A 12644-nucleotide genomic window follows, 5' to 3' on the forward strand; every position below is an offset into this window, starting at 1 on the left:
TTTGCCGTTCTATTCATTTCACAAACTCATTTTGGCCTTATGCAATCCTTGGTGTGTTTAAGACAGGACTTTCAAACGGCAACTTTTGCGTGGACGTGTGAGCCACGGCAAACATGAGCGCAGCTTTCGCAGGCAAATAACTTTTCCTTTGAAAGCCTCCTCTGAGAACATCTGCACGGGAACATCTGGGTATGGCAGGAAATTCAGCATCTCTCAGTGTGACGTGCTTTGAATGTTTTTTAAGTAGAGTATTGAGCCCTGCAACCTCCAATCCCCTGACAGAATTCATGGAGTCCAGCAGCAAGTGGTTCTCATTACCCATGTCATCTTCCAGACAAATTTGCTGTGTATTGGGCTCGCTGGGGTGATGTTTGTCTCCACGCATGATTACTGCAATATCGTGTTTTCACAATATATATGTCCACAACATTGTTCCAGTTGTTGTTAACAATACACTTGTGGTGGCGACAGTGGATTTTTATTTTATTAACAGTGGCTACAGTGTACATTCTTCCATTATCTTCCCTTTTATTTCTCAAAACCCCCAAAAAGACCTTGCGCGAAATAAAGCCATGGAACAAAAAAGATCTTTTAATGACAGGAATCCTCCACCAGTGTGCGAGGGGCATTCCAGCTCCAGTTGAAAAACCATCCCGTTTTAATAGAGTTCATCTGGCAGTGGGGAACTATTATCCGCCAGGAATTATGGTATAAATTGTGCCTGAGACTGGAGGACTGAGCACACTACACAGCTGTTTCGCACACACTTCTGCAGCTCAGATCCAAAAGCCTGATTTTGTATGAAAGCCTTGAAAATGTCTCGAAGGCAGAAAATAGAAAGCGGAAAATAGTTTCTTTTTGCCAGTTATTTAAAAAGCAATGAGTTTAACGTGTTTATCTACAAGCATCGACAAGCTAGTGGAAGGATATGAGAAAAAAAATCATTCATCTGCTTAATGGAGAAAATGAAAATCATAATTCACTCAGTATCTTTTCAACCAATTTACACCTGATTACCTCTTGTTATATCCTCATGATTCATTGGCATGTTTATAATGGATTCCATGGTGCATTGTTAATCGTTATCTATCCGTATTGTGTCGATTCATTTCTGGTTTCATGGTTCCTAACGAACTGTAAAGTCTTTTGTTTTCCCTCTATTGAAAATGTTTCTGCACGTGTTCATTTTTAAGGCATTTAAAGGTTGAAGATGAGGGGTTCATTTCATCAGCACTGCAGGTGTAATATACCTGAGAGTACTGAGGGACCATATTGAGCCTCCTGTTTATGTCTTGTTGTGCTCCTTCGAGCCAAGCAGGTGCTCAGTTGAGTTGCATCCAGTGATTTAGAGAAGCATGTCCAACCCATTATCCTCTCCTCATCCATGCCTGTCTCAGTGGATTCTCTCCTCCTGCCAACATTTTACATTGTCCTTTGCAGCCACAAGGACACAATGGAGTGCAAGTCTATATGCGAGAATATATGGTCTCAGTTACACCACTTAAGATAAAATACAGACTTGACTGTTATTTGAATTGTTGAAACACGGTAACAACAACCATACTTAAAACAAAAATTAATTCGTACACAAATTCTGCAAAAGAAACAAGTTAATTTATTGCTTACATTTTCGCAAATTTGACCAATTCTTCCCTGATGTGTTTATAAAGTACATTCATCCTGATTCGGGGTTCCCTCTATACGTACAATACTGTGTGACATTTCTACATGACTACTTTTAACCACACGTTGTTTTTTTTCATCTTCACAGAATTTTTACAACACATCATTAAATGTCTTTTTGATGTTGTGTCTCCAGTAAATTAGCTATAGTCATTTTTTTTAAATAATTATAACACAAAGTGTGAAAATAGTCTGTGAAAATCTCTCTCTCTCTCTCTCTCTCTCTCTCTCTCTCTCTCTCTCTTTCTTCATATACTCTATCTGTGCAGTTTGACTGAAAGCGTCCCTCGGGTGAAGACCTCTCAAACTTCGGCTGGAATGTGGAACAGGTGCTGCACAATTGGTTCCTCCACAGCGGGGGCGGAAGAAAAACAGCCGCCTCTGCAGGAACATGAGTGACAGAACATCACATTCTCCAGCCAGCTGTGGCTCCAGATGATCCCATATTTACACAGTCAGACTTAAGGGATAATATACAGCATGCACACAATATATTATGCATTCTCATTCAACTCCAACGTCCCCAACATTCAATTAAAAACCCCACTTTGGTGGTTAAATATTCCTTGATAGCATTCGTTCTGTATTCTCTTGGATTAGTTTTCAAAGCACATGTTTCTCATAAGACTGAAGATATATGCTGATAAAAACATATAAACAGTCTTAGCTCTGTCCTTGACACCTTGTGTGTTCTTCGAGTGGAGCTGTAACATCTGGCATGGATTTACGCCTTGAAATTGTGGCTGGGGATTCAAAGAGGAGAGTTTTTAATTGAATCCACTCCGAAGCATGTGAGACTGAAATGTCTTCTGTCGAGGACCTTCCAATGCACTCTTATGTTGCATTGTCATGTGACCTCTGTCACATATCGGATTAGTCCCCCCCCCCCCCCTTACCAAATTCATCAAATAAAAAATGTATTTTATTGAAATCCTTTTCAACAATCCTTGAGTCTGTCCATGAACGCCTGCTGCTGCCTCCCTTCCATTAGTCCAGCCCTGACCGTAGCACATACTGGTCCAACACTAAACCTACTGCTGTGCAACAATACACACATTCACAGCCCACAGACAGCAAATTGCTTCTCTCATTCCCCGCCACGCCCTGCCTTCGTTCTCAGCCACCTGCAACACAAACTGCGCTGGAAATTTCACTACAAATTATCCTGTGTCTGCCAAATCCCCCCCGGGAAATGAGGAAATCAAAACCCTGGATGTCCCTGCCCCCAGTGAAACAGACCTCAGCCTCACTCACACAGAAACCATGTGGACTGTATTCATGTTTATAACTCTAAAAATGGTGGGTTTCTTTTTATTTAGGAAATGTATTGAATACACTTTGGTATTTTACTTGGACTGAATTGTCAAAGTTGTATCCAGCATTAAAAGTGGAGACAAGGTTAAAAAAGCTACTTTAAACCTTTCACCAAAAAGCTGATTTGAATAAAAGTGGTCGTGAAGAATAAAAACCATACGAACGTTCCCAGTTTACTTTTTGTCAACACCAATTGTATGAACAAACCATACTTCTGTGGGCTTCAGGTCAACATGACATCGTGAAACTAAGCCTCCATTCGTACTAAGAAGGAGTGAAAACTGAGACCTGGTTGGCTTCAGGGGGAAATCAAAGGAAGGCACATACCTTAGCAGTGAATAATGATCAACAGCATGAACCCAAAAGCGTTTACATCGCAAGGGCCACAGTGCCTCCTGGTGACGGCTCTGCAGACCTCCACACAGACAGGAATGTCAGAGAGAGAGAGTGAGTCAGTGGCCGATGTGCCAGAGAGATGAGTGTTGAAAGCTCCTTGGAAAAAGGATTAGGGCTGTTTATGTTGGCCAAGTGGCCCGCTGCCAGCTGCTCAAGTGTGCAAACTTCTTAAAGCTGCAGAGCTTCGGGTTGCTCGTGAATCTTTTCACTGTGTTTACCCTCCACCCCGACTGTATGGATGGCTGTGCTTTGTTCAGGGGGGGAAAGCCCCCTCCTCTTAAGCCCCCACCTCCGTAAAAGCACGCTCTACCCCAAAAATGTGCTGGATTCAAAACCAGCCTGTCTTTGACACCACCCCTGAAAACACACCCATACACAGAGTGTGCATAGATATACTTTAGGTCGAGTCATTTATCTCTAAATTAAATGTCCAAAAGCCAAAAGTCTACTTGGTGTATTTCAATAGTATCACTAGTAGTTATTGTTAAGTTACATATAGTCTGATTTCAGTCATTTCTTCTGACTCTAATGTGTCCACTCACTGGCAGGAACAGTTTAATACTAATCAGACACACCTTATGTGGATTGTTGAAGGCAAGATTTTGATTATATTTAGTAAATCAGTCCTCTACAGGAGCAGACTTGAAGTGGATTTCTTCAAATGAAGAAAGGCAGAGTAGAAGTGTCCAGGTTGGAGGTAAAAGAAAAGGGAGGAGGCAGTATCAACAGTAGGATAAGACTCAGGGAGCTGGCAGGATGCCAGAGCTCTGCGGCCTGGAGCGAGATCAGAGCAGGGTTCGTGAGCTGTAGTTATGAGATGAGGGTCTCAGGTCATGGAACAATAAAAGGTACAGAGCCTCTGCAGCAATAGAGCTTAACCGCTAAACTTTTGTCCTCCAGTCTCAGAAAAACTCAAACGTCTGAGTCAAGTTTTCAAACTGCGAACACTAAAAGCCTGTTGTCTCTGGCTTGTGTTACAGCAGACCTCTCACATTTGTTTTGAACAGTATCAGCTTTTGTCATCATCATCACACAGGTTTAAGAGTCCAACCGGCTCGATTGAACCGGGTTCTCTTAGTTCTAAATTGATTGCACTGATTTGTCCACTTTGCATGTCTGATATGATATATGATTGTATTGTAGTTTTAATGTATGGTTAAATGTTGTGATTTGTATGTTTGTATTTATGTGAAACAATGTACAGTACGTCTTGGGACGCAAGTGACATGTTGCTAAATATTCTCATAATAAAGTGTAATAAAAATACTCCAAAGCTTTTTTCCCTCACTTGTAGGCTAATTGACTGCTGTTTGAGGACTCATGCATGCATCTTCAATGGCTATAAGAAATGCATTTTTATAATTATATTCACAAATTCCTCTATTCTTCTTCTCTATTCAATCTATTCGGCCGTTCCTGTCCTTTGAAGTTGCTAGAGCACTTAAAAGGTTTCTTTAAGCTGCGTCATAGAATGTTTGTTTTGGCTTTAAACTTAGGTTACACACTATTGGAACAGCAGTGTTTGGCTATACTATCTTTCAACCACAATAGCCAGGTTCAGACCCCGTTACAACAAGCATCTGTGGGCCACACAATGAAGTTAGTTTTAGCAGTGCTGCTCTGGTGCTGATCTTGTGCTTTGGCTTCTGCACAGAGAGGGAAAGCACAATAATACATTTTCTCTATCGATTCATCTATATACAGTATCTATCTATCATGCGAGAGCTCACAAAACCTAGAAGTAGCTGCTGCACAGGCCTTATTTATCAACAAAACAAATGTACTAAACCATATAATCATCCTACATGCAGTCGTACCAAGAAGCTGTCAAGTAGTAAGATTGTTCGACTCCATCTCTCCACAAACACCACTGAAACCTTGTGCGTGCTGCCATCTTCTGGTAATTGTGGGTACTGCAACTCACCAAAACTATGTCGTATGTGTACAGATTGTAAAACCCTCTGAGGCAAATTGAAAAAGAATTTTAAAAAAAAGAAGAAAAAAAGAAATCTCCTCCGCGAATCGCCACCTTATCGTGGTGGAGGAGTTTGAGTGGCTCAGTGATCCTGGGAGCTATGTTGTCCGGGGCATTAGGACAGGCCTCGACACGAGAGGACCGGAGCATTTTCAAGAACACAAGTGTGATAAGACTTTGATAAGATGAAAAAAAACACGAGACACAAAGAAACAGGACACACTATGTCAGAGGATACTTCAGGGACACCTTCACACTGTAAAGTCTGTATTTAAAGAGGAACATCCTGCATGAAAATATTCTTGGACATCATGTCAAATTTTCTATCTAAAACCGTTTACTTAAACGTTTGAAAAACATGTCAAAGTTAAAAATATATATTACTGTAACGGGACAGATATCAAGATTGCGTCGATATACGACGCTGATATGACACTTATTGATGTGGCGATACTGGCAACAGGCACACACACAAATTCATTTACTTTTTTCATCTACTACTCAGCTTTTGTCATGTGAGGAACTTCAAGACACAACCATTTAACATCTCAAATTTGGGAAGGAAGGGGGGGGGGGACTGTGATCCCAACACACAAGTGTTTCTTAAACCAAAAGGATCACAGATTTCAGGGAAATGTTATGAAATATTAGTGTCCTAAATTGTCAAAAAAACGAGGACAGTGCAGCAATTTCACTTGAGGACAATCATTGAAGTATCTGCCTCAAACATTAGTTGTTAAAGTACAAAATGGGGGTATTGCACATTTAAAATGTTGAAATTTTGCTTAATCTTGATTGTCACCTACTTCCATCCAGCCATCAAACAGAACAGTCTTAAAATTGATTCCTGTTTCCGCACTATCCCGGTTCTTGAAAATGCTCCGGTCCTCTCGTGTCGAGGCCTGTCCTCGAGAAGTTAGAAGAGGCGGTGGATAACTCTGAAGCACCCCCATCATTGACCGCTCCATTATCTTTTGTCTTGAAATAAATGACATAAAATAATGGCAGGACGATGCCTATCAGGAGCATGGAAACCACAGCGCTCCACCACTGGATGCCCCAGTCTGCACCGGGACCGGTCAGGCGCCGCCCTCTGAAACCAAACCTCTGCTGTTTCCCGGAGTTAGCCGAGAAATCGCCGTCTTGATCGTTTGTGGTCTGAATCAGTTTCTCGATATCATGGTCCACCTCCATTAGAAAGTCTGTGACCTCCTGCAGATGTGGTTGTGCTCTGGCTCGGTTCTGAGGCTTCACCAGTGCGGTGGATGAATGTGGCGTTTCTTGTCGAGGGTCGCTCGGTTCTGTGCACGTCTCTGTTAGAAAGCTGTGGTTCTGAACAGGTATTTTGATAGATTTCAAGGCAAATAAATCTTGTTCTTGCATAAGGTTGTTCACCCGCTTTATATCTGCCACCTGTTGACAGAAACAGGAACGTCAACACTTGAAGAGATCCACACCAGAAATGATTTTGCAGACTATACAACATCTTTACCTTGCAGCCATATTGCAGTGCAAGCTTGTTGAGGTTGTCACCATCTAGTACCTCGTGCTCCAGCAGCTGGACGCTCCTCAGGCTGTCCTGCTCCTGGTCTTGGAAAACCCGCGGCCTCATCTCCATGACATTGAGCGCCTCATCATCTGAGGATGCAGTGGACTCATTGGGCCTCCTGTTGAACATGTAAACCTGGCCATCTGCACTGGCGTGGCCATCTGCACTGGCGTGGACATCCACCGGGGCCTGGAAAGCCTGTGACATGTGCTCCCCCCGCCGCATGATGACACACCAGCCTGTGAGGATATAAGTCCAACATTAAAGCAAGGATACAATCAAAACCCTTTACCTCCCAATTCAAACATATATACATAAAATATATATAAAAAATACATATATATATTATTTATAAAATATGTATATAAATATATATATATATATAATAAAAAAAAAATATATACATACACATAGAGTACAAGTTAGACTTGCCTCAAAGGGTAAAATTGAAGCACCTTATCGATCAAAAATGACTATTTTCAATAGTCTCAGCCACTAGCATAGCCTCATAGGAAGTGTAGTTGCTGAATGTTAAGGGCAGCAACTGAACATATTTAACACAAAACTACATTTATTATTCACAGCAAAATAAACGTGTCTAATATCGGGTGAGCATTCAAATCGAAGCCCATTACTCATGTTAAATGATGTTTTAACCCAACGTTAGGTCCCACACTGGGTATCAAGCTGTCCCGCCGTGACTCTACTGGACCCCATGACAGGTGACACCATTCTCCAGCTCTGACCTAATGTAGCTTTAATCTGCCTCACACAAGTAAAGAGCAGATGCTTTCGCCTTACGTCCACATTTTATCTGCTCAGGCTTAAAGCTGCAGCAGCTGGCCCAAATGGCTTGAATAGGCCACTTCATCTGAATGCCTACTGTCTGCTAAATTTTACAGCCACCCTCACTGTTTATCTACCAGTCAAGAAAAAAACTTTTTCAGGAGTCATGCCCCTTCACATGTCTTCCCAAAAAAAGGTTTCAATTTGAAGCACAATGTGAGTGCACGTGACCAAAACATAACACGTCCATGTGTGGTGGTCACAGTGGTAAAGTACAAGACCTCAGTAAACCGTGTTATGATTGGGAAGGTAGTCACTGTCATATACACTTATAAGCAGTTATGTGGTTCATCAAAAACAAAAACATCAAAATTGAAATATTCCATTTAATCCAACAGTGAACGTTGTGTGGATTTATTCCGTAAAAAAATAATTTTGACGTCTTCATTTTGACAATCCAGCAAGCACTATTTACAAATGACGTCGGTGCTCGAGGTTTACGAGGAGCACTTGAAGGCAGCATATGAACAGTAGCTATGTGCTAATGCTAACGGCAGCTAATGCTAGCAGGTGAGCGTCTGACGTTCAGCATGTGTTCACCCAAATGTCGGCACCATGGCTTCACTTCAGCTCCGCTTACATATAGACCACTAGCTCGTGTGATTGACACCGCTTGAATAAATACTACTGAGAAGATATATAATATTATACTTTTTGAAACTTTGACTGCGCTCTCCACATCCAGTTACCTTATCCAAATGCTTTAGCGGCAGTTCTGCCTCCCCAAAGCAGTCCTCCCCAGCTCCACTTGCTAACATTACAACAGCAACTGGTGGAGCTAGCTGGCTACTGGCTAGCCTACTTCTTCTTCTACCCTCTTTAAAAGTAGTTGTCCCAAGAAAAGCATTACTGCCACCCATTGCTCTGGAAGGTGACACATTGACAACAACAACAACAACAATAATTTTTATTTCCAAAGGACCCTCACTAAAATGAAATGAGGAAATGTATAATGATAACACTTATTATGCTTATTTGTATTATTTTCGCTATCATTGTTAGTATTATTATTGTTATTATATTAATAGTTGTTCATAATTGTAATTATTTATTTTATTTATTTATTTTTGTACATGGTGTCATTTTGTTTTCACCTGCAGTGTGTAACAATGTGGGCACTGCTGCTGCATAAACGCAGGCAAAGGTTTTCACATTCATGTGACCACTACCTATATTCACATTCACACGCTGAACCATTGAAAGGGACATTTTAAATTTAGATTCCACCACTGTCAAAACGTTTGTGGTCCTAAATCTGATACATATCTGATGTATGGTAATGAGACTTAAATTGAGAATTCACGTTCTGTAAATCTTGTCATTAATATGAATCCGCAATTCCAACAAGGAACACTTAGACCACACCATTATTTTAAATGTTGCATCAATACATGCAAAACTAGTTGATCAGAACTAACTTAGATGCTGAAGAGGTCATAGCTGAGTAACATGTCTGTTTCACAATGAACTAATGACTTTACTCATTGTAGCCTCGCTGCACATCTGAGAGTGTTGGAGAAGGTATTTAGACTGAACATGTACAACCTCCAAATAAACACATTTCAGCGAACAACATAGAAACCACCAGATCTCAGACAATAAACAGTGAAAGATGCACCATACATTCTAAAAGTAAAATAATACACACATTGTTCAATATTTTTTTGTTGCTCTGCACTCAAAATGTACATATACATCTCTTCCAAGACCTATTAAAACCCCCAACTTAAAACAGAGGTGCATGATATAAAAATAGTATATGAGAATTTTTTTTCTCGGTATTTTCTCTTTCAAACTTTCTATTCTTATTCATATTTAGTAACCAAAATACTCATATGCCTGACATCTGTTGGTAGAAAGTCATCATTACATCTCATCTATGTCCCTGAAGCATAGGGGCTGTCCATTGTCTTCCCTCCTTCCCAGCTCAAGACAAGCAGCGGCGAGGACAGCTACAGCACACAGCCTTGGGCTGAGAGAATGCTAGAACGGGGATATTGGTTCCTTGGACCTCAGGGAGAGAACCCCAGAGGTGTTAGAAAGGTCAAGGTAGTGGTGGTGGGGCATTCGTTGACCACTAGATGGGGCTATGGATCTGTCATATCTCTTAACATTTGTATAAAGCCGCTCATCTGCTTATCAGATGGAACTAATGAAAAAGGATTTTTCGGCATGTGGCAAAGTATTATTTTCATTCCACTCTGTTATCGATTTATATTGTTAACATTTTTGAATTTTGTAGTTCATCTGAAAATATTACAGCTACGGTTAATCGCCTGATGAATGGCACCACAAATATACAGTAAAACCCCTGCTATCAAACCATGTATGAGCAGTATGCAAGTAAAGCATGGCCACATTGTTCAGCAGCACTATTAACTCAAATGTGCCCTCATTTCTATTTGACCAAATAGTTTACTGCAATAATACAAACTCATATACAGAGCCATAACAAACTGGAATAATTCACCCCCTTAATTAACTCAACTACACTGCTAAACACCATTCTAAACAATAATCACAAATATATGTAACGTTACACATTCTTCTTAATTATTGCTATTTATATTAATAATCAAATTCCCAACAATGCCTTCTGCGCCTACGGTCCATCTTTACGGGATGGAACGTGACGAACGTCCTGCCTACAACAACTCTGAACCGCGCGCATTCGTGTCACTATACGTATTTGTTTGATGGGATATCTGCAAGTCTCGCCACGAGATGTACAGTACAGTACAGTTTTAGTGAACAGTAAAGTGATACTGGGGCTCACTGTAAACATGAGACTGGCATTCAAAACAATGCCAGCGTGTTGCAGTGTTTGTCTGAATGAGGCCTGACCCAGCGGCCTCCCACACAAACGTTATCGCTCTTCCGCCTCGGTAACACGTGTCTTCTAAGCAGCTGTTTGCAGTTACACAACACGTTCACTGCGCACAGGACGATATTGGTAAGCAAGTTACGATGTACGCTCACGTAAGTTACCAGCATACGGTTCATTGTCAATAAAAAAAAAAGAGTTCATCCGGTCAATAAATGCCACGCTCAGTGAACTGTTCACCTATTTAGATTGCATAAATTGAATGTATACAACACTTTAGCGAGCTAAAAGGTACGTGCCAATATGCCGGGGCGTTAGCCAAGTTAATTTAAGATAACTTAATTTAAATTTCGTTAAAATAATACTTGGCCGATAATACTGATAGCGATGTTATTTTGCAGCTACTTGTGACTTTTTCAAATCAATGCAACCCCATCAAAAATGCTCATAAAGGACTTTGGAACTTTTTGACATGGAGATAAGGATGTCTTGAATACATTTTGTTTGCCTCCAGTCCTCACCCAAGTCCTGTAGTATTGAATATCAGTAGATATCAAAGCCCTCTGATGCAAATTTGTGATTTTGGGCGATACAAAATTAATTGAATTGAAATACATCAAGTCTGATATATTTGTTTCATCATATTTAAAAATATTTTGGATAGTGTCCTACAGTATGTAGTTAGTATAGTATGGTATTTTGGCAAGGAGGTTTGTACAGAATTATAATTATTTGTGTTTCTTGTGTATTAATAGTGCGCAGTGAGACATTTTGCTCAATGAGCCCAGCTACAAGCTGGTGTAGCTGATCCACGTCAACGGCACATATAGCGTTACATCATGTAGTTCAGTGGTTTCCTACTGGTCTAGTGTGACTTTATGCATTTGTTTTGTGAGGTGTTGCCCACAGAACGTGACATTGACATTGATACTCACCTGTGGTCAATACAGGTGTGGTATCAGAAGGAAGGTGATGCAGAGACAGCCCAAACCAAGCAGGGAGAGAAAGCGGTACAGGTGAGAATTAAGACTGAACTCCAATGTTATGATGCACTCTTTTTGTTGCTGTCTGTGGTTTGTGTGTGGTGTGTCGATACCACGTGGAGATAGCAGGAACTGTGATTGTTCTGCAAGGGGGCTTGTGCTTTCTCCTATACATTTCTGCTGGTTGGGATTGTTTACAGTAAAGACGACATAAAGCAAGGCTCAGCAGTGTTCTGCTTTTCAGTAACGCACACGTTCTATCGCAGTGAATTCATGAATGTAAACACAATCATTCTAACTGAATTATTGCAATACAGCTGGCCCCGAGATGAACTACTCCCTTGTTGCATTATCTCATAAAGTGAAATGAAAGTATGTAAACACAGTTCATTGTGGGTATATAATTAAAGCACAATATGGCCTGATAATGCGAGACATGTCCATCTACTGTTGTGTTGGTGAAATCAACAGGTGAAAGTCGATGCTTAGCTATCAACCATTTCCTACGTTGGAGGCACCTCTGAATAAGTGCCCATGCATAATTTCACCATCACAATCTTTACTCATCCCAAGTGTAACTGCGTCAGTTAACAGCCTGTGGTCACTTAAAGGGTCTGTCCTTTGTGAGAATAACCGCTAAAGTGACGCTGAAATCACACAGAAATTAGCTGCTGTTTTTGCTCGAGATGGAGAGAAAAGAGGCTCCAGGGATTTCAGCACATGAATCATACAAATGGTGCTCAAGCTGTTGTAGAGTTTACCTGGTCTCTGATGAGCGCAACCATTAAATGATCTGTGTGGGTAAGAGAGTGGCATGAGCTAGAGCCCATGGAGACAGTAAAACTGTCACCTTGTTCATATAGTTCAGATATATTGCGTCCATAAACGCAATATATCTTTTTGTTTGTGTTAGTTGTTAGCTAGCTAGCTGTTACTGATAACTGTAATTGTTGTAACTAAACAGATTCATGTCAGGTGGATTACTACCACCCTGTGTGATAGGAAAGGAAAGGATAGGGAGACAAGTCCATTGACAATGGACACATAAAGGAACCAGTCACAAGTTTGTCATCT

General features: G+C 40.8%; 1 protein-coding gene across 2 annotated transcripts; it reads right to left on the bottom strand.

Moving 5' to 3' along the window:
• Positions 1 to 5606: 5606 nt before the first annotated feature.
• On the bottom strand, positions 5607 to 8527 carry lysmd4 (LysM, putative peptidoglycan-binding, domain containing 4). Of its 2 annotated transcripts, none has more exons than XM_079272905.1 (3): positions 8453 to 8527; positions 6912 to 7156; positions 5607 to 6781 (listed from the first exon to the last, which is right to left on the bottom strand). In XM_079272905.1, exons 2-3 carry the CDS (start codon positions 7140 to 7142, stop codon positions 6227 to 6229), a joined length of 786 nt encoding a protein of 261 aa, XP_079129031.1. In that variant the 5' UTR covers positions 7143 to 7156; positions 8453 to 8527; the 3' UTR covers positions 5607 to 6226. The 2 variants fall into 2 exon arrangements, with proteins under 2 accessions (XP_079129031.1, XP_079129030.1); XM_079272904.1 differs by having other exon boundaries at positions 6861 to 7156.
• Between the last annotated feature and the right edge of the window lie 4117 nt (positions 8528 to 12644).

Source organism: Melanostigma gelatinosum (genome assembly GCF_949748355.1).
Source record: "Melanostigma gelatinosum genome assembly, chromosome: 1".
In the NCBI taxonomy this organism is placed as follows: Eukaryota; Metazoa; Chordata; class Actinopteri; order Perciformes; family Zoarcidae; genus Melanostigma; species Melanostigma gelatinosum.

Excerpts from the sequence above, each read along its gene's own strand:
- lysmd4 (XM_079272904.1), bottom strand. The coding sequence starts at position 7,142 with ATGCGGCGGGGGGAGCACATGTCACAGGCTTTCCAGGCCCCGGTGGAT. Across the intron at positions 6,782-6,860 it reads CACTGCAATATGGCTGCAAG|GTGGCAGATATAAAGCGGGT; the intron begins GTAAAGATGTTG and ends TTCTGTCAACAG.